This window comes from Pygocentrus nattereri, chromosome 3 (assembly GCF_015220715.1).
Source record: "Pygocentrus nattereri isolate fPygNat1 chromosome 3, fPygNat1.pri, whole genome shotgun sequence".
Lineage (NCBI taxonomy): Eukaryota > Metazoa > Chordata > Actinopteri > Characiformes > Serrasalmidae > Pygocentrus > Pygocentrus nattereri.
The window spans coordinates 31455269-31481905 of record NC_051213.1 but is presented as its reverse complement, the minus strand read 5'-3'; the positions used below and the strand labels follow the sequence as shown (position 1 = coordinate 31481905).

The window sequence follows — 26637 nt, the reverse complement described above, 5'->3', positions numbered from 1 at the left end:
CAATATGCTTTTAAATAATCAATAACATCAAAGACAAACAACCTAAACCCACACAGAAACAATATGCAACAGAAGTCTGGCTAAATAAAGAAGGGGAGCGAGGGGGAGACCAAGATGAAGTCACTCCAGAACCAAAACCAATGATCTAGTCCAAAAGAAAGAGAAAGAAGTATCTGAGAAAGGTGAATGATTGGTAAGTGTGGAACTCCTAGAGGACAGCAGGGACACTGCTCTGGCCTGGCCAAGTGGTGCTGGGCATCAGTAAGTCATGTCGACCCCTGGGTGGAAAAGCTGAACGGCTTAACCCTCCACCCAGCTCCAGCTGGCATGGAAGTCCTCTTCTGCTGCTATAGCAACAGACAGATTGGGCAGTGAAACAGTATGCATCTGCTTCTGGCCCCTGGGGGCCAAGTGGACATTACATTGGACATAATTCCAAAATGACTTCATAAAACCCAAAGGATAAATGGGCACTGTTGGAAGTGTGTGAATGACATATAACATAGAACAAGGGCACATGGTGGTAGTGGAGGGGGTATGGTGGCAAAGATAGGGAGTATGGTGAGAGAGAAGAGCAAGGCAGAGCAGAAACTTCCATGCTGTCTAAGCAGGTCCAGTGGTGGTACAATGGAAACTGCAGTTTTTTTGGAAAAGATTCTGGAAAATACTCCCCAGACAACAGGGCTTTCTGCTCTTCCACAATGAGGACTTCTCTACAATAGTGTCTGCTTTCACACAATAGCAATGATAGATGCAGAGACGTCTATGGCAACCTGAAATAAATCTGCATAATGCTGTAGCTGTGGAAGTCACTAAGCAACAACTCAAACAATGGCAGAATGAAGTGTTGGATGATTTATGTTGATTCAGAAAACAAAAGCAAGAATTTCTCCGTCATGTTTCTCTGTCCAGTCCACAGGGGGTCTAAATAACAGTTTATCAGCTAGCAATCTAGTTAGTTTGTAAGCAAGCAATATGGGTCTATTGTTATTCAATTTGGTTAAAAGTTCCTAAAACTTCCTTTACGACTACAGTGTCTTGTAACATGAGCAGATGACATTCAGAATATTCAGAATAAGGGAAAGCAATTAAAATCACATTTACAATTTTTTAAATAAACTACATAATTATTTTATTCAAGTTATTTGGCTGAAAGCACACAAATATACGCTTTGAGACCGCATGATCTTTACATTACAATCACATTTTTAGTGTGTCTCACTTCATCAATTCTGCTGTCCTTCAGTCCTTCATCACAGGAATGCTGTAAGCTGGATATATTTTGTTAGCAGGTTACTCAGGATTAGTGTAATTGCACAATGACTTGTCAACACTGTTGTTAGGCTAACAATTCAATTAGGAGTCCCAATTTGTTTTTTGTTTTTTTTGCTGCTCAATCTGATCTGAGTATCAGCAAATACAGGATCTGACTTGCTGTTTACACATTCATAGACACTATAGTTGCACAGGTACAATAATGCTAACTAGATGTGTATTTCCTGAAGGAACTGCAAGAGCGCTTGAAAAGAGCTGCAAGTGTGTGTTTCTGTGTAGGTGAACAACACCTCCTTAGGTATGTGTCTGTGTGTGTGTGTGGTGTATGTGAGAGGGAGAGATGAGAGATGGGAGTGTCATTCAAATTAACTGTCACTCTTATTATGCAGCTCTTAGTGGAGAAGCCTTGTTTGAGTCCGATTTGCACTCTCTGAACAAACAGTCATAACTCGGGAATAACTGAGTTATGATGAGTTAAACACAGAGAAAATCTTGAAATAAGATTCAGATTTTGAGAAATGTACATGGGAGTGAATGGGGCAGTTTTCTGTGCCTAGTGCCAAACAAATGCTCATATCTCTAAAGCTAATTGATAAAATGATGTGATATTTTGGGGTTTCATAAAGGACAAGTGTCTGTACCATTTAAAACTGAAATGAATCGCAGAAAAGTGTGGAAGAAGAATAAGAAGAAGTATGAGAGAAAACAACAGAATGCTTTTTCAAGCACTCGAATTAACCAGTTCCTAGAATGTGAATAATGAGTACATTCTGGTCTGATATGCTTTGTTTTTCTACTTTTTCAAAATGACATTTTACAGTAATATATTGCTCTAGCCTACTACTTTCGCTCAGTTTTCAACAGTTTGAACAGTTTCTGCTACTGGTGGTTTAAAAGCATGCACGGTTACTAAAACAGGACGTTTCTATGATAGTTCTGATAGGAGTGTATTTAGTAAATGTTTTTAGTATATGGTTTTGATAGCAAGTGGCAGAAAAAAACTCCCTGGAGCTATGAACAGTTCAGGAATAAGAGCTACTTACATTTATGAAAAGATGAGTCTTATGCTCAACATGAAGAAAACAAAGACAATGAAAATAAGAAATGTGAAAATATAGAAGTTGTGTATAGCTTTTGCCTACATGGATCAATTGTTAACAAGAAAGGGTCCAGCAAGGATCAAGAAATATGACCCAGATTGGCACTTGGCAGAACAAGCATGAAGGAGCTTGAAAAGATCTTTAGATGTAATGTGTATCTACAAAGATCACAACTTTTCGGTTGGTGGTCTTCTCTCTGTAGTTTGTTGTTGATGTGAAAGGTGGACAATGAAAAAGCAGGTAAAATATTGATGCCTGTAGTGTTGGTAAAGAGAAAGGGTTTCTTGGGCATTTCTCACTTGAAGCTCAGTTAACTACTCAAGCTCTCCTATTTTCAATATATTATGAGAAGAGTCGTTTCATTTTAAAAAGGCAATTGTGCTTGGAACAGCTGAAGGCAAAAGCTGAACTTTTGAAAGCAAAATTAATGGTCATCAAAATGGATGACAGACAATCAGAGCAATTATGAACAAGTCATTAAGAAATTTAAAGACTCAAACAGAAGACAGGATACATAAGCATACTGTTTAAAATCAGTTATCTAAGCAATGTATCTTTTCACAAAAAAAAAAAAACAACTAGAACAGTGATTTTATATTGTGAAAGAAAAAAAATAAAGCTGATATCTTGTGAGCTATTTTAAAGAACAAAAGTTTGGTTACAGATTTCTCCTGGATGTCTCCAGCAATCATATGGACTTGTTAACATTGATTAGCCAAAGCAGGCATTGGATGACAACTACAAATAATACTAGGGTGACATGAGGGGGAGAATGATGCACATAAAATGAATACTTATAGCATTAATGTTACTTGTATTTATTCTAAAAGCCTTTTTCTGAGCAAATAAATGCTTACCTTCCAGATAAACAGCTTGTTAACTGAAATATTCTCAGATGCCTAAAACCTTTACAGGATTGTGCATAAGGATTTTTATAAGAGCCTTGAAACATGTTCTATCAAGTGCACATAAAGTTCAACATACAATAAAAACCATAAAATGAAGACAACTAAACCTCACATTGCGCTGCCTATGTCAGGCTGTTGTTTTTTGCTGTGGTAGATAACAGTCTGAGCAAAATAGTCTCAGTTTTCCCAGTAAGAGTAACCCATGATATTTGTCTCCAGTGAGAATAGGGAGAAAAAGAGGGAGAGAATGAGAAAGATGGAGACAAAACAGAGTAAGCAAGATAAATGGAAAGAGGACAAAGACACAGGACAGAGGGGACGAGCTCAGATGTAAGGAATGACGAGAGTGGCAATGAGTAGGCCGTGAGTTCAGGTGAGTGTGGCTGAGACAGTGAGATAGAGTGATGTCTGTGCATGTCATACTGTGGGGGAGGCATTAGCAGTAGATAGCCTGGGCTGAAAACATCTGACATTATTCCAGTCTTATGATACAAGCCATTGCAGATATGTTTGGCTCTGTGGCATGAACCTGTGCTCCTTAAAGATATGAAGTTACCTCGAAATGCAGTGACGCCAGCCTACCTTTGCAGCATTTCAGAACTACTGCAAATTAGGAAGGTAATTTGGGATATTATTAACTTAGGTGTCAATGTACTTTGCTCCTGTCCTGACAGGCTGCAGCTGCTATATTCAGACTGTCAGAGCGCTCTGTAATAAGGAAGCAACCAGCAGTGGGTGGGAATTTTGCTGATATACAGGACTGTCAGTGCTTTCACTCAATTTATTTGTCATTACTTCACATTTGGAATACTCCAAACCATTAGAGCAGAAATGAGGGACACCTTCAACGCTCCTCAAAAAAGACAAAACCTGTAGGAAGAGGCAAAGGGTTCTTAAACAAGCAATGAGGCAGCCATATTTGATTGCAAAAACAAGACTTAACTGCAGTGGACTGGCTTCAGAAATATAACCATACCATGATGCCAGCTATCATGTCTGAAAAGTTGCTCATCACTGTTACTTTTACTGGACTAACACAGTCTCAAGGCATAATTCTGCTGACATCAGAGCATTAGTTAGTGATGCCACAGAAACATTCCTACCACAACGGCAGCTGTTATATGAGCTCTGGTTAATCTAATGACTAGCACGGTGCTGTGCTCCTGGCTGCTCTTGCAGTGCAGAGTGCCGAGCTGAGCTGATTGGCAGCACAACGCCTGCTCCTATCAGTTTGACTGTCAAGGTCAATCCTACCATCTGCCTACAGAGAGAGAGAGAGAATATAAGAGACAGAGATCAAGAATGAGAAAGACAGACAGAGAGAATGACAGAAAAAGAATGAGAGAGAAGGAAAAGGCAGAAAGCCAGACAGAAAGAGAAAGGATGTGAAAAAGAACGTGAGACAGAGGTAGAGGCAGAAAAACAGAGAGTACAAGAGAGGGAGGGAAGGAGAAGGGAAGGAAGGGAGAGAGGCAGAGAGAGATACAGAGAGAAAGAAATGGACAGATTAAGAGAGATAGCTTAAGAATATGAAAGAAAAAGACCTCAAGAAAGCAAGAAAGAAAGAAAGATGGCCAGACAGACAGTGACGAAGAAACAAAAAAGAAAGAAAGAGAGAAAGAAAGAAAAAGAACACAATGGACCGACTAAGAGACAGAGAGATTAAGAATATGAAAGAAAAAGACATTAAGCAAGCAAGCAAGCAAGCAAGCAAGCAAGACGGCCAGACAGACAGAAATGAAGAAAGAAAGAAATGAGCAGAGGCAGCGAGAGAGAACGAAAAAAGAGAATGTGAGAGAAAAGACAGAAAGCTGGAGATGGAGAGAAAGGATGTGAGAGAGAGAAAGAAAGAGACAAAAAAGCGAAAGGCAGAAAGACAGAACGAGAGAAAGGGAGGGAGGGAGAGAGAGCGAGAGAAAGAGGGAGTGTGTGTGTGTGTGTGTGTGTGTGTGAGACAGACAGAGAGATTCTATAGAACTGAACGAGCAAATAATAATCACTCTCCGTCCAACCTCAAACTATCCATCATCACCTTTTTCCCTTGTTCTCTCTCTGATCCATCATCTTTTACACCTGTCTTTCCAATGTTTGCAGAAAGGTCACCAACATCCTGAACCATAGCAAGCAGTGAAAAACACAGACTGGAGTGAATACAGTGTGAACATGTGACAGTAATAATCACCCTGACTTAACATTACAGTCAGACTAGACGTTACATAACTGACTGTAAAATTAATCATGCAGAGTAAAGCTGATACTGATATTTAAGTAGATTGTGTAAGGACGGAAACATGATAAAAGGCAAAAATACTGTACATACAAATATACTTCTAATTATTACCGTTATTAATCTTGAGAAGTATTATCCAGTGATCTCTCTGAATTATTCTGTAATTAACGTTAAATAGTGTATCAGGTATTCAGGGGTTAAATAGAAACCCTACTGGAGTTGCCGTTTTCCCCCCTTTCTCTTTGGTAACTCACTGCACTCTGACAAACCAAGGTTATCTCCCAAAACAAATAAAAGTAGCCCTCGTCATCAATCACATCACACACATCTGCTTTTGTGGATGTATAGAGACAAATGAAACACTGTGCAGTCCCCAGCAACTTAAATCTGCAGTCTGAAGGCTCAGAAACATTTTGTCAACTAAATGATCTTTTTTTTTCAACACCATGATGTTTTGAAAGGCAGTCTGGCCAGTGCTACTGAAGCACCTTAAAGATTTAGCAAGCAAAAGCCACCGTGACTCACTTGGTCTCAAAATATCTCCACATACTCAGCAAGAAACTGTGTGACTACAGATTTCCAACTGCAGAGCTCTAGGCAAAAAGAAGCGAAGCTCAGTGATCCCTCCTGGAGTCACTGTAGACCATCATGACAGTGAGAGGACCACATATGAAAAGCATCCAATTTATCTATTCTTCCAAAAGTCAGCTCAAAGCCTTCGAGCAGTTCAAGCAAATTTCATGCAGCACTTGAAAGGCCCCCCCCCAAAAAAGCCCAACATGAATTTTATTGTGAGAGTGTATGTCAATGTGACTCAAAGCAAATAACGCACTGCTGCATTTCATATGCAATATGCTAATAACGTTTCATGCGAAGGCAGATCGTTGTATTTTTCTATTTGTAATAGAAAGTCAGTCTGTCTGTCTGTCTGTCTACTACAGAACTGAGCACTAAAGTACTGAAAAGTACAGAAAGTGGCAAATTACATAAAATAATGAACAAATCTGAAGCAATTACTTTACTTCTTTATTACCATTACTTCCATGTAGGTTTTTATGAATTACCTTCTCAAAAACTAACAGTTGCTGTCACTACATATCTTGATGCTACACTCTTAAAAAAGATGGGTTTTTAAGTAAAGACAATGATTCTATATGGAACAATGAACACTCAAAGAACACTTTGCATGCTTAAATTGTTCTCCACATGGTAAACATGATCTTCAGATTAATGAAGAATGTTGTATAAGGTTCTATATAGCACCTAAAAGGGTTCTTCTGTTTTTGAAATAACATTTATAACACAAATCCCATTCAGGTCAGAGGCGTTCCAGCGTTTGACAAAACCTTACAGTTAATTTATATAGACTTATAGAGAATATTCATATAGATAATTTCACATCCTATATGGATCAGAGAAACCTATTAACCTGTGGCACAAAGCTTTATTTTGTAAGTCAAAACCAGAGCTTCTACTGCGCAGTCTTCAGGTGTGTGTGATTTTTTTCCTTTATTCTTTTTTGTGGCCTTGCATCAGATTCATTAAGCAATGATGATCTTGCACAATTTTGGTTGTTGTAGTCAGTTAATTCCATATTTATTCTTGTCCTCTATGTATAGAAAGTGTTATATGCATACTTACTACTATAAATGGCCTACTATAACAATGTCTCCTAAATAAAGTAAAATCTCTATATAAAGTAATGTTTAACATTAAAATCAATTATTGGTTTGCTATTGGTATTGGTCACCATTATTAGATGGTGTATCAGGCCTATAAATTCCATAAACAGTGCATCTCTAAGCAAAAATTATATACATGGCTGTGACAAGTTTATTTAATAATTGGATAAAATCAGCATTAAAGATTTCCAAACATTACTGGTATCTCTTACAGCAACAACCAGAGCCTGGTGGACTCAATATATTCATGCATTTTTGCCATAGGGTTTTATTTATGTATTATTACTTTCAAAGTATTTTGGAAACTCTGAAAGGCTCTGCATAGTATGTTATTGTTGAGTTAAGCCCTTTTTATTGTTTTGCCTTAAAATAGTCACTAAGTAACTTACTCATTACTCATATAGTTGATAGTGGCAGGCCTAAAACTTACTTTCAAAAAGCTACACAGTATGATCTAGCCTTAATGCAAAAGAAGACTGGTTCTTTTGAAGAAATTAGGGCTGTTGATTAGATTACAGAATTTGCCATTCTGAGGTGCACAGCATGATGTTCTTCTAAATTCAAATCACTACACAAGCCAAAAATCGTCATTCCTCAGGTAATCAGCAGCTTTAATTACACAAGATTCTGAGCTGCTTCAGAAATAATGCATCACTATTCAGTTAGAAACACTGCACATCTCCCTAGCAGTTCTCTATCAGTTATTGCAATTCACCAAGTTACTAAAGACGGGGAGGTTTGTGGGAGTCTGATATCAAAAGGTCAAAAAAAGAGATTTGCCAATTTGTTCCACTATTAAACCCTGAATAGTCCATCAGTGATGCTTAGTGAGAAAGAAGCTAACATTAAAAATGAAAACTCTCCGCTGGCTGGCCTGAGGCAGACGAGAGAATGGGAGCACAGTGCAATGTGTGTGCGGTGGGGGTTCAAGCAGACTGGCCGATGGTGGTAATATGTTCTGTCGTCACGTCCAAAGCTCTTTCACCTTCTCTTATCGTCCCTACAGCACCTCCTCCTCCTCCGCAACTCGCACACACAGAGCTGGGCTAAAATTAGTGGTTCACTCTGCTACGCAGCTAGAGAAAAGAACGTTCGGAGCAGGGGAATATACAGGAGTCCCACGCAGTCTGAGGAGAGCAGACACTGTGAGAATATGCTATTTCTGTGGCATTATGGACGCACGCTCACGCTCATATGCTTGCACACATGTGAACGCACACACAAAAACAACGATCCCTTTCTTTTTCTTGCTGTCAGCAATGAAACATTCAAAACCTGAGGGGGGCTGGCGTCTCCATGGAAACAATCAGGGAATTATAGCAATCAATGAAGTTGGCCCTAAAAATGGCCACTATCATAACTGCTGCGCATTGTAGTAGATGTACAGTAAATTAAAGACAGCCTGTGTGAACTACATTGTCTGATGAATTCTCAACCCCTTCATTACATTTAAGAGTACAAAAAAAAAAAAAAAAAAAAAAAAAAAAAAAGCCCATGGCAGGTGACCCAGTAGCACAGGACAGTCATCAGTTTACACCAAACTACAGCTGCAGAGGGGCTGAAGAACCTGTAATCAGCAACAGGACTGTGCATTGGTCCAAAAATATTTGATAACAATGCCAATAACTCGACTCTGATAGAGATTCTTGAATGATACTTTTCCGGATATCTTCTTTTAACCCCTTTTCACAGCAGCCAATGAGCAAACTAAAAGGGAGTGTGACTCAAAACCAGAAATTAAGTGGGTTAATTTACTGACCAACAACAGACTGATCAAGTAAAACATGCGTATGAAATGCAACGGTCATGTCTCTCCCACTCTGGGGAGACTGAACATGGACCCTCTCTGGCTCTGCCCACTCTCCTCCTCTCCCACACACCTGCAGCTCATTCCAAAGACATTCAGATTGCAACTTATACCCCTTTGCGTTCACTGTGAGTTTGGGAAGTCTGTCTTGCCACCTGTGTTTGTCACTTGAGTTGGGAGCCTGTTTACTCCGTTGTTTTTCCCTGATTTCCGTGGCTAGTCTCTTTGTTTACTCCAATTACGGATCTGCACCTTTCCTGCCTGCCTGCGTTCACCCCTGCCTGCTATGACGAAGAGTATTAGAATGCCCTTAATAAAGTCACCTCGCACTTGCAACCTGCCTCAGCCCCTACGTTTCAGTAACTTAGTCAATCAGCAGCCCAGTGCTGTGTGGAAACCTTTTGTTTCAAAATGTCAGTTTCTTTTCAGAACAAATCATTTACGGCAGTGGGACTTTGCCCTGCTCCTATTTATGCACTGATCTGATAGACTAGATTGAAATAGACACTGATACTGTCATTACTATATCGGGAAACAAACTTCTGATGCCTTCCCCTCATTTTGTGCTTTTAATTAAAGGACTCAAATGAACTAAATGTAGTTAATATTATGAATCACATTTCAGACAACCTAAAAGAAAAGATGATCTATCTTAAAAAGCATGGAATTGCATGTCAGAATGAAAGCCAGGTGAGGAAAAGCCATTTCAGAGATTTTTTTTTATTTAATCCAATTTTTGGATGATTTTGAGATAATACAGTGATATTTACACTATCTACAGTGACGCAGCCCTAAAATAAATTAGAAGAATATTGTTGCATATGAAATACTAAAACAGTGTTTCTCATATGAAAAAACCTTACTTACCAAAATCTCTTAAAATCAGATGCATCATTTTTGTAACAATCACTTTAACCGTAACAGCACAATGTATGAGGTAAATAGATTAAAAACTGAAGATGAAAAGAAAAAAAAACCTGTCAGATTGGTAGTATGTATCAGGTATCGGAGTTGGTTCTGGGAGAGAAAAAAGTCAGATACATTCATTCTTAACAGCTACTTAATCAGCTGTTGTCCAGTAATGTAGAAAAAGGTCTGATAAAAACTCGGACACAAATAAGTATTGTAAGGAAGTAAAGAACACAGAACAGCTGGTTTCAGCCACACACACACACACACACACACACACACACACACAGTTCTCCATGGCCCACAGCATGTTTTAAACCATAGTACAGCTGAATGGCTCCATTACCAGCCACATTCCTCCATGCACTCCAGTGCAGCACCATAAACACTAAACAGCTGGAGGTCTGGAATATTCTACGTTCACACTGAAGATGGTTAACATGGCAATAAAAGCATGAAGATAGATGAATGGCACTTAATCAGTCATTCCAGCAAATGGCTGCTGCTAAATACTAAGCAAGAATGAAGCAAGACTTCTAGAACATAGTCACGTCTGTCTAATTTAGGAGAAACAAACAAGCAGAATGAATTTTTAGTTGTCTAAAATACTGAACTGATGTGTCCATGAACTGTGTTCTTTCACAGTAAAGGTTTGCAAGGACCTGTGTAACCCACCACTATATTGTGTCGCCTGGGGCAGATTTTCAGTGTGATGCGTGGGCAGTTAACCAGCCCAGCGCGGGGGAGAGCAGGACAACACATATGTGTAGAGAAGTCCCACAAATGAAGTTCCAACCTAGTTCTAAAAATGTATTAAATTTAAAAATAATAATTCTAGAAAATTAGACTTAGAATTAGACTAAAATCTATTTATCTAGGCAACAAGTGTGCACTTAGAATAAATACAAATAACATTAACAATTAATAGTTACTTGTCAATGCCCTTGTTTAACAATACTCATAGTATCCCTGTAATATTTGTAGTAATTATCCAGCATCTGTTTGGTTAAATCAGACTGATTTGTAGAAAAATATGTAAAGCACATGAGCAATGGGCAAACTATAAAAAGTAAATGCGATCATTGGGGACATCAAGAAGAAATAAAAAATAAAAAAAAAACCTAAACACTAAGGGGTTCTGACTAGCTCACACCTTGACTACTTTTTTACTTTTTACTACATTATTCTTGTTTTGCTTTTGTTTTAATGTTTTTAGTGTGGTTTACAAGCAGAAACAGCTATTGCTCAGATATACAACTTTAAAGTTTTTTTTTCCAAAAACTTTTTTAAAAAGTACTGTTCACCGCCAGCTTTTCAGTGTTGCTAGCTAACTGGTGGCCTACACACTAGCTACTGAAGCATTTTTGAAGTAACTACAACAGTTACAACAATTTGCTGACATCTTCCACCTTACCTGCTATATATATTGACACTAGGGCAAAAACAGCTGTATGAATCAGTCAAGAAGTAAGAAGAAGTAAAGCCAGTCAGTGACTGGGCGAGAGGCAGAAAGCTAATCTGATTTAACTGTGTGATCCTTTACGTGCGCACAAAATAATTCTCATTTGAAACCAACAATGAACTCTAAATGCAGATAACCTGACCAGAGTTTACAATTTCTCACTACACAGAAAAGGATTTTTGTCAATGGTCTGTAAAGCTTGTCCAACCAAGTAACAGTAACTGCAAAATGACAAATTTGTTGGAGATGCAGGGACAGATTATCTGACCAAACTGTCTGAACTGGTGATGAACTGTGTCTCTGCGCAGTGAGATGTGAAAAATCAAAAAAAGGATGGGATGAAGAAACAATGGGAGAGGGTGAATATTATTCAGGATGGTGAGATTCTCTTTAAGCTGTACATTGTGCCGTATGGCCAGACTTCAGCAGTGATATCATACATACACAAAGACATGAAACATAATTCACTGCAGAGTACAGTCAGTCAGCCACTTTGAAGGCTAGAGCCTCGTATCAGAAGGACAGTCATTTCCTACCTGCGATCATGCTATTTAGTTCAATCTCCTCCTCCTCATCTTTGATGCGCAGATATTTTGTCGATTGGGCAAGCCTGGACAGAAAAGAGGGAGAGGAGAAAGGGATGAGAGGAATGAGAGACGAAGCAGAGAGATCAGTCAGTCATTCATTATCTAGCAGAAAAAGAAAATAAACCACTTCTCCTGGCCAAAGAATTAATGTGCATTTCTGACTAAGCAGATTCCGCAGGATGTTTGTGTGTCTTTCAGAGTGATGGCCTAATCCTCACTTCATTATAGGGATGTGTCAGCGATAGTATAAAGTGAATCTAGCACACATCCCATAACCAGCACACCACATTCAGCGTAAAAATAAAACACTTACTATATTATACTACACTGATAAAGATTAGTAGTACAAACAGAGCAGTATTTTAGCTAGGAAGATAGGGCCTGTTTTAAAACCAGTTCAGAAACAGCTGCAAGCGGCAATCACTGGGGTCCAAGCATGATTTTGCAAATATTCCCATTGTTGCAACTACGGTTCCAGCATCCCAGTTGACTACTAAACAAACAAGGCACAGCCACAAATTATAATTCATGTTTCGTTTCCAATGGGATGTTACTCTGGTGTATAACGGCCATTATTCATCAAAGTTGCATAAAAAGGATACAGATTTGACTGTCTCTTGATGTACAAAGTATTCTGCAATGGATTTGTGAAAAATTCTAACGATGTGGAAACAAGCAGAGATTTGATCACAAAAAAATAAATCAAATCACAGAGAGTGCGTGAAATCAAGTGGCAGTCTACCAGTACATTTGAGCACACTCCAATTCAGGGGTGTCAAATCTTAGCCGCAAAGGGCCAGTGTGGTTGCAAGTGTTCACTCCAAACAGGCTGGAGCTTACCCGATTACACTTGTTCAATCAATTAGTGTTAGTCTTTAAACATTTCATCAAGTGACCTCTTGCTTTGTTGGAGTGAAAATCTGCAGCCACACCAGCCCTCTGTGGACAAGACTGGACACCTCTGCTTGAATTCATACAGATGGTTTGGTAGGAAGCCAATAACAAAAATGCTCTTGCCCTTGAACAAAAGGTTTTCTACTTAAAATCAATTCTGCATATAAATTAAACTAGAGTTTTTTTAAACAATATAATGGCTTTATACTTGCTAGCTCATCTGACTCACTTATAGTACTTGCTAATGTGCATGTGTGTATGCGTTTCTGGCAGAGGATGACAGTGTTTTGCACAAAGCCGCTTTGCTTAACAGCAAGAATCTATTAAAATTGTACATGAGGAACTGAAATTTTATGGGTCTTTTTAAGATTGTCATCCATTTATATGTGGGTTCAGATCCTGTTTTGAAAAATAGCATTAACTGCTTGGTCTATTTCAATAGCTTTTGTCCTACTTATTTGATGTCTTTTGTACAGGCCTTCCTTTACTTTTCAACTTTAAATGTGAATGTTCAGACCCATTCATCAACTGACCCCAGTGTACTCCTTCCTTCAGGAACATGTGATCTAATTTAGAAGACTTGCCATAGACTTACTGATAGCAGTCATAAGTAGCGCAAGTATTTACAACATTTGGCTATCAGTGAAATACACTGCTCAAAAAAATAAAGGGAACACTCAAATAACACATCCTAGATCTGAATGAATGAATGAAATATTCTCATTGAATACTTTGTGCTGACAACAAAATTACACAAAAATCATCAATGGAGATCAAATTTATTAACCAATAGAGGCCTGGATTTGGAGTCACACACAAAATCAAAGCGGAAAAACACACTACAGGCTGATCCAACTTTGATGTAATGTACTTAAAACAAGTCAAAATGAGGCTCAGTATTGTGTGTGGCCTCCACGTGCCTGTATGACCTCCCTACAACGCCTGGGCATGCTCCTGATGAGGTGGCGGATGGTCTCCTGAGGGATTGCCTACCAGTCCTGGACTAAAGCATCCGCCAACAGTCTGTGGCGCATCATGGTGTTGGTGGATGGAGCAAGACATGATGTCCCAGATGTGCTCAATCAGATTCAGGTCTGAAGAACGGGCGGGCCAGTCCATAGCTTCAATGCCTTCATCTTGCAGGAACTGCTGACACACTTCAGCCACATGAGGTCTAGCATTGTCCTGCATTAGGAGGAACCAGCACGAGCATATGGTCTCACAAGGGGTCTGAGGATCTCATCTCGGTACCTAATGGCAGTCAGGCTACCTCTGGCGAGCACATGGAGGGCTGTGCGGCCCTCCAAAGAAATGCCACCCCACACCATTACTGACCCACTGACAAACCGGTCATGCTGAAGGATGTTGCAGGCAGCAGATTGCTCTCCATGGCGTCTCCAGACTCTGTCACGTCTGTCAAATGTGCTCAGTGTGAACCTGCTTTCATCTGTGAAGAACACAGGGCGCCAGTGGCGAATTTGCCAATCCTGGTGTTCTCTGGCAAATGCCAAGCATCCTGCATGGTGTTGGGCTGTGAGCACAACCCCCATCTGTGGACGTCGGGCCCTCATACCATCCTCATGGAGTCGGTTTCTGACCGTTTGTGCAGACACATGCACATTTGTGGCCTGCTGGAGGTCATTTTGCAGGGCTCTGGCAGTGCTCCTCCTGTTCCTCCTTGCACAAAGGCGGAAGTAGCGGTCCTGCTGCTGGGTTGTTGCCCTCCTACGGCCTCCTCCACGTCTCCTGGTGTACTGGCCCATCTCCTGGTAGCGCCTCCAGCCTCTGGACACTACGCTGACAGACGCAGCAAACCTTCTTGCCACAGCTCGCATTGATGTGCCATCCTGGATGAGCTGCACTACCTGAGCCACTTGTGTGGGTTGTAGAGTCCATCTCATGCTACCACGAGAGTGAAAGCACCACCAACATTCAAAAGTGACCAAAACATCAGCCAGAAAGCAGAAAGGTACTGAGAAGTGGTCTGTGGTCCCCACCTGCAGAACCACTCCTTTATTGAGTGTGTCTTGCTAATTGCTAATAATTTCCACCTGCTGTCTATTCCATTTGCACAACAGCATGTGAAATTGATTGTCAGTCAGTGTTGCTTCCTAGGTGATCAGTTTGATTTCACAGAAGTTTGATTTACTTGGAGTTATATTGTGTTGTTTAAGTGTTTATTTTTTATTTTTTTGAGCAGTGTAGAAATGTGTAGTTTAATCATTTGGCCAATAACTAGGTTGGGATGGTCCTTCAATGTAGTTCAATGTAATTTCAGTAGAGAAATACAAGAGATAATATCAGTAATGATTAGGGATGGGCAATATGACTATATTTACTGTTATTGTGATGCATCACAATACGCTTCTCTGAGTACATCATGGACAACATCAGTACTAATAAAGTACTAACCAGCTGCATATCTCACTACAAAGAGAGCAAAATTAGTGCTCTTTTAATTGGGATTATTGCACCACAGGATGTGAAATGCTGAATACAAATCATTGTATTCATTGTTTCTGAGGGTATTTTATTTAAGTAGCTGTCTATTCCAACTCCACAAAATATCACATGTAAGAAAAAATAAATATCATGGCATTAAATTCTTGAAGCATTGTGATGCATTTCTGACACATTGCCCAACTCTAGCGATGATTATTAAAAAGCACACAGCTTTCACAGTTAGGCCGATAATACACAGCTATACATATCTGTAGCACCAGATGATGTCACCACATTAGATAATCTTGGAGCCAGTGCATTGTTGGCTGGATGTATGACAACTTTTTAAATGAAATAAAAACAAAACAGAAGTGCCTGCAATAGGTAATATTATAGCCAAAGTTATAAATCTTGGTGTAATTATGGATTCTGATTTACCTTTTAAACCACACAATCACATTACTAAAACTGCTAACCCTACCTCCAGTTACAAGGTGCTAATTTGTGATCCCTGCTTGTGTTTTTCTTTCATATTTTGACTATTGCAGACTTACAGAACTACAACAAACTACAACTTGTACAAAATATGACAGCAAAAATATTAATGTATAGTACAAAACAAGATCATGTTATGCTAGTTTTATGATCAATCCAGTGCTTGGGTCCTTTAGAACTATAAAATAGTTTTAAAATCTCTGAATGGAACAAAACAAATGGTGATGCAGCCTTTTGTTTTTACACAACAAAGATCTGGAACACATTAACAAATCGCTGCTGTTGCAATGTCTCAGATTGACATAATTTTAAAATACTTGTTGCCTTTTATATTGTGTGTAAATTTCATGAAGCATGCACCAAAATACACAACCCCAATGAGACGGGGGGTGGGGGGGGGGTCCATTGACTTAAATAAAAATTAAAGCAGTCTTTTTCGTTTCCCTGTAAAGTTTTGGAGATACAAGGTTTTCTTTTACAACAGCAAAATATTTGTGAGGCTCCATCACTCACTAATTTTAAAGAAAGTTAAAAAGAACTTGTACTGCTTTTGTTTACTGACTGGTATGCTGATTTTATTTGAAGACATTTTCTTTCTCTATTGTTTTTAATTCAAACTGAACTGATCATCAGCCAACTGATGTACTGGTTGATTCCAAGCGGAGAATACAGAAGATTTTTTATGGATAAAGCTCTGAAGTTACAGAATGTTCCATATATAAAGTGAAAGAATTGTGCTGTATATGCACATAATATGTACTGTAATTTACCAGAATCTTTCGATTAAAGAAGTGACGTAACTGTCTGTAAACATTTTACTGGTGTTTTTTGCCAGTATTTCTTCCATTTTTTCATGATTTTCTTTCTAGTGCAAATTATTTTAAGTGATATTTTACACATCAGTGAAGCTAATTATTAAATTATTATTATTAATTATAGGCATTGCAAGTAATATTCACCACTTTAAATGCATCATTTTTCACTAAATGCATTTACCAACTAATCTGAAGCAACGCTGTCTTATTTTAGACTTTTGACTTCATGCTGCAATGCCAGCCAAGACACAGAGAGAGAGAGAGAGAGAGAGAGAGAGAGAGAGAGAGGACGAATGCAGTCTTGTTCTCACAGAGAGGTCGCAGTATTGACTCTGAGACTTCCCAAGGGAGTGAGCAACCTTGGGCCAAGTCAGACTCTCTCTGAGGAATTCTCTTGTTTATGGTTTTAATGGAGAAGAAAAAAAAGCTCCCAAACATTCTTTTGTAATTGAAAGTCAAGTAAACAAAACATGAATGATTAATGGCTGAAAAGAGCAGGGGATCAGAGGAGAGAGAAACATCTGGATAAAACGAAGTGATTAAATGGACAACTCCTTCAGTAAAGTGCTGCTCACAGACTTCTTTGATCACCTAATAAACATTGTATTCACACCTCATCACAACAGATCCTAATGATAAGGGCCAGCATATGAATCAAAGTCCCAATAATGAAGGCACACTGATTAAAACTTTTACAATGAAATGATAGCAGCTATATTTTTGTGATGTTTCAAAAAAGTCAAGCCATCTTTGACTCCACATTTTTAAGTGGGTCCTTTGAACAAGGAAAATCATCCCTAAATTATTCCAGTGCATGCCTCAAACATTCTCTCTCTTTTAATTCTCTCTGGGCAGCTCCAGTTTCTCTTCGCTTTTACGTAAGCCCATCCTTACATAATCCTTATGGCATATTCTACTTTCCGCATTTACAAAAGGGTTTAGCTATCTCCTCCAACACCTACACCGTATTAACTTAGCCCTCCAAACATACAAATCCATTCAATATTAATCGTGCAAGGCACATGAATATTAATCATGCAAGGAACGTGTGCTCGGAACTGAAAGCATGGTAGTGTATTCTCTCCGTGCCCCATGGGGAATGAGCACGAGCGCGGGACACAAGCCATTTGCATTTACATTTACATTAATAAACAGCAAGAGCGGTTGGGGATCGTCTTCCCACGCTGCAGAATGGTACTAAATATCATCAGCATCACTGACTGAGACATAACTGTACAAAAGAATAAGACTGTGACAGGGTAATCCGTTTGGACTACCCAGATCTGTAGTCTTACATTAAAAAGGGATGAAAAGAGCGGACAGGGGCCCGAAGGAGGTCACTTCAGGTCTTGTCTTAAAGCAGTCTGAAATGCTAGAGAGATGACAAATTATAAATGTACAGTAGGGTTGTATGTTTTAGTGAGGTAGAGCAAGTGGCAGTCTCACCAAGCTGCTTCAGAGAGCAAGCACACACAATGACAGAGGAAACGCTCCACCACAAAGGAAGAAAGATGCTATTGATTTCCTACTGGTAAAGTGTATTATATTTTGTAAATTGTCAAACATAAATGGATTTCATAAGCCCTGATATTATTGCTGGGCGATACAGATATTGGTTTTCAGTAGGGATGCAGAGGTCATAAATTTTTATGGCTGATTCCGCTTCCTTTACATTTAATTGTCCAATACTTCTGTCTAATGGCCATTTATATATGAAAAATGAAACACACTAGCAACATAGAGCAAATTTGGCATTTTCAACTCAAATTAAAAATCATGTTTACATAACATGAATGAAATAAGTGTGACATCAAAATAAAGAGGTAACTGCCTATTCAGCACAATGAGTCATGCATAATTATGCTACAACATGTAGGTGTAGCAGCAAAATAATTAAACAGTGCATGCACTTTACTGTATCAGATTAAACATAACACAGATCAGCCAAAATCAAAATAGTAAATTGTACAATTACATATTTAGAGCACAAACTTACCAAATGCAATCCTGGCGAAATATATTATGTATCTGTATCTCTCTCTCTCACTCTCTCTCTCCATATATACAAATACACACACACACACACACACACACACACACACATACATACGACTTGTTACAGTTATAAGGTTCCAGGTGTGAATGGGGAACAGGGCTGTTAAATTTGGTGTTTTAGGTACAATTCTCTCATACTGGCCACTGAATATTCAACATGACACCTCATGGCAAAGAACCCTCTGATGATGTCAGAAATAGAATTGTTGCTCTCCACAAAGATTGCCTAGGCTATAGCACGGTGGCCAAGGCCATACAGCAGTTTTCCAGGACAGGTTCAACTCCGAACAGGCTTTGCCAGGGTTCAACTAAAGAAGTTGAGTCCACGTGTTCAGCGTCATATGCAGAGACTGGCTTCAAAAAATAGATGCATGAGTGCTGCTACCATTACTGCCGAGGTTGAAGAAGTGGGAAGTCAGCCTGTCGGTGCTGAGACCATACGCAGCACAATGCATCAACTCGTTCTGCATGGCCGTCATCTCAGAGGTAAGCCTCTTCTGAAGCTGATGCACAAGAAAGCCCAGAAACAGTCTGCTGAAGTCAAGCAGTCCAAGAATATGGATTACTGGAACCATGTCCTGTGGTCTGATGAGACAAAGATAAACTTGTTTTGCTCAGATGGTGTATGGTGCCCTGGTGAGGAGTACCAAGACTGTCTCTTGCCTACAGTCAAGCACGGTGGTGGTAGCATCATGGTCTGAAGTTGCTTGAGTGAGCTGGGGAGCTGTGGTTCATGGAGGGAACCAAATTCCAACATGTACTGTGACATTCTGAAGTAAAGCATGATCATCTCCCTTCGGAAACTGGGTCGCATGTCAGTTTTCCCAAATCGATAACGACACCAAACACACCTCCAAGATAACAACTGCCTTGCTGAAGGTAAAAGTGATGGACTGGCCAAGTATGTCTCCAGCCCAATTGAGCACCTGTGGGGCATCCTCAAGCGGAAAAAGGAGGAGCACAAGGTGTCTAACATCCACCAGCTCTGTTATATCATCATGGAGGAATGAAAGAGGATTCCAGTAGCAACCTGTGCAGCTCTGGTGAATTCCATGCCCAAGAGGGTTCAGACAGTGCTAGATAAATAATGGTGGTCACACTATTGTTGCCAGCTATTTAGACATTAATGGCTGAATGTTGAGTTCTTTTCAGAGGACAGTATACAAATACATGGTTAATATAGTATAATTGTTGAGCTATTATTATACACACACACACATATATATATATATATATATAGATATATATATATATATATATATATATATATATATAGCGCTTGACAATTATACTATATTAACCACATATTTGTCATGATGGTAAGCCATGATTAGAGGTATTAAGTTACCTCTGACTTTTAAAAGGGTATTTATATATATATATATATATATATATATATATATATATATATATATATATATATATATATATATATATATATATATATATATATATATATATGTGTGTGTGTGTGTGTGTGTGTGTGTGTGTGTGTGTGTGTGTGTATACTTACACATACATACATACATACATACATACATACACACACACACATATATAAATAATATCTAATATGCAAATATATATAATAAAACCTCTTTCCCTTTATATTGTTTGTGAATTTCATGATGTATGAACCACAGGAAATGGCCAAAAATTACTTGGAAAAAAGGTTGGTTACATCGACTTGCATTAAAAATGTTTCGTCTTCCTCTGTAAAGTTGCCATTTTGAAGATTTTGTTATATTAAGTGCTTTAAAGGTGCAGCTGTTAATAAATTATTATTCAAAATAGTATATCATGTTCTGCATTTTATATTTGATGTTCAGGAGAAAAAAAAAAACAAAAAAAAAAACACTTATCTTAGGTTGCACAGAATTTCATCACACAGGCTGTGTCTCATCACAAGACCTAGTTAGATTATCTAACTTCAGAGGGAGATTCCCTGAAGCCTTCGCTTGTGTGTGAATGCTGGTCTTCTGAAGTTCTTAAGGTGCAGTGGATTACCTGGAGGGCAGCCGGCCCCTCTTCCCCAGGGGAGAGAGCGCTTTCTGTCCCTGAGATGAAGTTTCCTCCTTAAGCTTCACCATGGCGTGGCCTGGGGGTCGACCACGTAGACGAGGGGCCCCATCATAGCCTGAAAGCTCTGCCCTAAAGGAGAACCAGAAAATAAACCATCACAGCCTTGATCCAGCAGAGCCTGACCAATATGAAAACTGTGTAACCAACTCACATACTGAAACTGGAGGTAAACATTCTGACAACTGATAAAATCAGCTGACACGATTTAATATGGTAAAATATTAAGATTTTTATGTGCTCCGCACTTCAGCACCCTGCAGCCCTGCTCTGTGAGCTTGTGTGTTCTACAGTTTTGTGGCTGAGCTGTTGCTGCCCCTAGATTCTTCTATTTCTTAATAATAGTGAAAGGGATCACTATGACAGTGCCACATTTAAAGTGACTGAACTCTTCAGCATGACCCGTTCCACTGTCAGTGTTGGTCTATGGAGATTAGGAGGCATGTCCACATACTTTTGGCCTTGTAGTGCATATACTTTTAGCCTTATAGTGCACTGTCAAGTCTTACTATTCAAAACTGAAATGAACAGGTGTCCAACACAATCTGAAAACTGGGAAATCGATGAAAAATATAAGAATCTTGAGAGTGAAATCGAACAAGGAAAATTTGCATTTAGATTGGAGAGGAGGATTAAAGTCCCTCCTTGCACCGGGTACAGGATTTCTCTTACAGCAAATGAAAGCTGGTGGCATTCAGATCCATACCACTGTAATAATATTTGTATAAGCATAGCAAGAATGGATCCTATTATAGCATATCGTTTGATCTGTTCGTGCATCATATAACGTGTGGGTCTATGTTAGGTACATGGAAACACAGACCCACACATGCTGTATAATACATGAGTAGATCATGGCCCTCACAGAGCAGAACATATTTATTCATGGTAGATAAAGAGTAGACTGTTACACAAAGACACCCACAGCCACAGACACCCACACAATTGAGTGCACACTGATGCATCACTTGGCAGGTACCACTTTTTGACAGGACTTCAATTTCTCTGAACATATGACCACCCTTTCTTCCCAAGTTATTTGCACATAAAACGTCTATATGAAATTATGACGGCGACATTCTGTTTATTGACCGAACTCAATCTTAACAGGGCAGGGAACTGCTAAGAGAGAAAGTGCCTCCCTGTGCTCCCATTAACAGGCAAGCGAATAATTGGGTTTTCTTTATAAAAAAAAAAAAGCTCATTGCAGCACAACTCAACCATTACTTTTGACAATCTCTCTGAACCTTTGGCAAGTTACCACGGACTTAGCCGTAGCATGCGGAGAGGGGGGAGAAAAAAAAAAAAAGTAATGCAATTTCACACAATCCCTCTGAAGACGCGTAAGCCAGCTTGGCTCTGTGGTGCTGAATCAGCATTTATGCTAAAGAAGCGCCCATGCCTCTGTGTGTTTGTGTGGACAAGCAATATATGCAATTTGGCCGCCTCTGAGGCTTCCGCTGGGAGTAAACACGAGATCCAGCCCATCAGCTCTCTGCTCAGATGAGGCAACAATACAGCTGTGCAGTGATTGAAACTTAAAAGGTATTTAACGGCCTGCTCTGTTGTGAATTTGGGCACAAAATGAAGCAGCTTTTGAAATCTGGACTTTGCTCATTTACTCATGCGGACTCATGCCTGCTGAAAAAGTTAATGAATGTGATCAGTTCTATGAGGACTTCTTAGCCTGCTATCTAGAATTATAATAAAACCACCCACTATGACCACATCCCCATTTAGTCACTGAGAACTAAAAGTTTCATTCTCAGAATTTCATGTGATTTTCCTTTAACTTCTGTGCTCATCATTCTTTCAGAAAATGAAGGATTAAGCAAAAAGGTTATCAGATAAAAGGAAATGTTGATATGACAGTTGAACTTAAGGGCTTAAGATTTTTAGCTCCAAGAGAATTTTGAAAAGCTTTTCAAAAGATTCCTTCTCCAAGCACAGTACTGCTCAAAAATCAGATACTACTCTTCCAGTTATTTAATTTCCAGTCCAAACGGCCATTATGTAACAAGTTATCCATTTTTAGCCACAGGAAAAAAAAAGCAGAAGAGATTAACAAAATCACACAGAAACTTCCAACAACTAAAAATACATACATTATATCAAATTTTCCAGTATTATGTGTGTTCAACCTTTGTCTTTATTACAACTTCCATTCTCTTCAATAGACTTGCTTTGAGGGATATTTAACATTTCAAAAGTTTAATCTTAGATCATGAGAAGTAGAAAACACAACCAATTTCTAAGTAATTCCAATTACAGTTTAAATAATCTCATAAAAATCTCGCATCATATTTCAGTGTTCAGTGCATCTCCTTTTTGTGTATTTCCTTTCCCCAGTAAGGACGTCTTAACAGCTATGCATCCTTTTGGATCCAAAGTGTTTAGTTGTCTTCTCACAGTGGAGAATGGACAAAAACACCTGTGGTTTGTTTCATATCTGAAGCCTTTTGAGATTCTCAAAAATGAAAGTTTTAAGTACTGTTTGCATGATCAGATCTTACACAGTTGTGAGTGCTATTTTTATTTTAACTCCGTTTCAGAAATGTCTGTATTTTTCACTTATTTTCCTTTGACTTTCTCTTTCCTTGTGCAGATGGATCTAATCTCAGACATTTCTCCTCCAGATTCTCAGATGTGCATAACAAAAAAAAATCTGTAAGGCAGCTGAGGTGTGTTTGGGTACTTGCTTGTGTGAACATGAGGGGACTGTAATGTCAGTGATTGGTGAACAGCTATTGTTGGGAAGACACAGCTGTAACTGGTTGGTTATAAGATTGAAGGACTGAAAAGGGAATAACTTGCACTTAATGGCTGTTTTGACTAGAAATGAATAACTGAAAGGTGAGTCTCAGACATTTGCACAGTACTGTATTTCCTATGCCCTACGATGGACTGACGACCTGTCCAGGGTGTATCCTGCCTTCAGGCTCCAGCACCCCCCGTAACCCAGAAGGAAAAGCGGCTTAGAAGACACGTGTGTGTGTGTGTGTGTGTGTGTGTGTGTGTGTGTGTGTGTGTGTGTGTGTGTGTGTGTGTGTGTGCCTCCTATCCGATTCATTAAGACACTATAAAACTAGAGTAAACCATGAGTAAAAGTTTGACAGGAGGAACAGCATTACCCAGGGAGGATTACTGATGCAAAATCTTTCATTCCATTTCAAGTAACGCTTTGCATTATTTAGCGTTTCAGAACACTGCAACTAATACTTCCAACTCCATCAACACATGTCCAATGTTGAGAACGTCAACTGCAGCTCCTCACCTGTTCTCCATGTGACTTTCCCCGTCTTGCACCTCATCCATAGCCTCATCCTCTGAAAACAGCCGCTTAGTCTTTTGCACAAAGTGCACAGGGACGAAGGCTATTTGCTTTTCGCCGCCCAGCCGATCGGGCAGCACAACTTCCTTTTTCATGTTAATGTCTGAGTAGGGACAGCCGAAGGCACTGGGGACAAGGAGACAAGTGAAAAAGTTGGTTAAACATATGTGCATTATTAGACATACATGTTTTACCAATTTTATTCAACAGTTTTATACTCTTATGTAGTTCTATCAAACAAATTTTCTATAGAACTTAAGCATAGTCCTCCAGAAAGATCACTTAAAGTGGCTGTAAAATGACGGGTATTTAGCAGTATGATGTCAAACTAATATTTCTTATCATACATGTAGTTTCTAATGAACAATCCATCTTTCTTTCTGCTTACTGTGTGTCCTTTCTACTGTCCATGTATTTTGTACTATCCATGTTTAATTTTTTGTTATGAGGACTGCAAAAAGAAATAATCTCTAAAGCTTTACTGTGTTTTATTCCTCTGTGAATGATGTGTGTGTAACACTGCAGAGCAATGTTATATGTATTTTAATCAACAAATCAATTCATTAATGGCTCTAGAAACAGGAGGCGATTGTGCAGAACACTGTGTGTGGCTGAACAGGTTGCCTGTGGTAATCAGTACAGAATGTTTCTGGAAATACAATTGGATATGCTTTCAATATAGGCTGTTTTATGCCTTGGGAGCTGGAACAGGCAAAAATAGGCCTTTCTGTTAATCAAAAGGCTTCACAGCTTAGCCAAAATGATTTGCTCTTTATCCCTAAAAACATGTCAATATGAACTCATCTTTATACCGACTTACTGTACAGAAAAGTTTCTGTGGCTTGGTGATTTTTGCTTAGCAGGCTTAACTCTGCACTCTCAGGAGCTTGCTTTGTGTTATGAAGTCATTTCGGAACAGGCCGCTTTTCACTGAACTCCCTTACATCTGGAGCACCATCTGGCCATAACAGCTACTTCCCTCTCTGAGTAACAGGAGGGTCCTATTCCTATTATAGCTCTAGTACCAATGACAACAGAAGCATATGGCACCTTTAGCAATGAAACGAAGATTGATTAATTCCATTGTTCTTCCTCTCAGCTGGGGGTTCAAACATACAAGAATTTATTGTTTTGTTGTCAAGGTCATGCCAGTGAAGAAAGAAGAGGGCTACAGTTGATTGCATTAAATCTTATCCATCCTGGCAAAAGTAGATTCATTTTCAATGTTTTTGTTCCATAAAGAAAAAGTGAAGGGCTAAGGAGTCGCTCACATAAATCAATGTTCTAAAAATTAGGTTCCAAAAAATGGAGAAAATAAAAAAACTTAAATCTTTAAAAGAGAAGAGAAAAACCAAGCTCCGCTTTTGCTTCAGGTCTGAAAAATAACCACAAGTGTTTCTGTCCATCCTCTCACTGTGAGAAGACAAGGTCTGAAAGTCTGAAAGGATGTGTAGCTGTCAAGAAGCCCTTACTAAGAAAAGTAAAAAACAAGAAGGGAAAGACTAAAGTGCCCAGACCTCAACCTCACTGAATGTGTTTGGGATTATATGGATTGTGAGAAGCAGAAAATAAAATCAACCTCTAAGACTGAAATTTAGAGGTGTTTAAAAGCACCCAGACACTCAAAAATGAATAGCCAGTACCTAATGGTCATTTTGACTGCTAAGCAAACATATGAATGGTTGTCTCTAACAATTCACTTAACATGCTTATCGGACAATGTATTACCATATAGAAGATTTCTATACAAATATATTCTATACCTGCACTGGTTCTTAAGGAATAGCTCACAATCCTCTGTGAGAACAGATGGAATAATTGTAGCACTCAGACGAGCTTAAATAGCAAAGCCCTACATCTTCACAGTCCATTACAGCCCAATCACTAGGCTTCTTTCAAGCGCCATAAGCCTAGCTACTGAATTTAATGCTGACAAATTTTACAATGTTAATACAAGAGTGGTAAAGCACTCGCTGTGATTTAAAGGAAAGCGATAAACCCCCCCCGAAATGCCGACCCATATCACAGTGCAGTTAAATACTTCTGCTTTACTGTGACTAACAATAGGAGAAGGGGTGTAAGTAAGATAGAGCCTCGAACATGAACAGCGGCTATTAGAGAAAGATAAGAGCACATGGGAGTCTCTTATCCAATATACTCTTACGGAGACTGTTAGGCCAGCCACTGAGAGACGACTGCAGCCTCAGCACTATATACATACATATATACGGTATCTCACAAAATTGAGTAAACCCCTCACATATCTGCAAATATTTTATTATATCTTCATGGGACAACACTATAGAAATGAAACTTCGATGTAACAAAGTAGTCAGCGTGCAGCTTGTATAGCAGCACAGATTTACTATCCTCTGAAAATACACCACACAGCCATTAATGTCTAAATAGCTGGCAAGACAAGTGAGTCCACCTCACAGTGAACATGTCCAAATTGTGCTCAAAGTGTCAATATTTTGTGTGACCACCGTTATTATTTAGCATTATTATCACCCTTATTATGAATCCTCTTGGGAATTCACCAGATCTGCACATGTTGCTACTGAAA

The 26637-nt window shown here is 39.1% G+C and overlaps 1 protein-coding gene across 5 annotated transcripts in view; it reads right to left on the bottom strand.

Annotated features, from left to right (window-relative positions):
• Positions 1 to 26637, bottom strand: part of LOC108432753 (lethal(3)malignant brain tumor-like protein 4) — a 108173-nt gene that overhangs the window by 32197 nt on the left and 49339 nt on the right. For all 5 annotated transcript variants that reach the window (XM_017706836.2, XM_017706839.2, XM_017706838.2 and 2 more), the window contains exons 15-17: positions 24015 to 24197; positions 20669 to 20812; positions 11910 to 11983 (exon numbers count right to left, since the gene is read on the bottom strand). In XM_017706836.2, coding sequence (XP_017562325.1) covers positions 11910 to 11983; positions 20669 to 20812; positions 24015 to 24197 — 401 coding nt within the window. The remainder of the gene's footprint in view (positions 1 to 11909; positions 11984 to 20668; positions 20813 to 24014; positions 24198 to 26637) is intronic.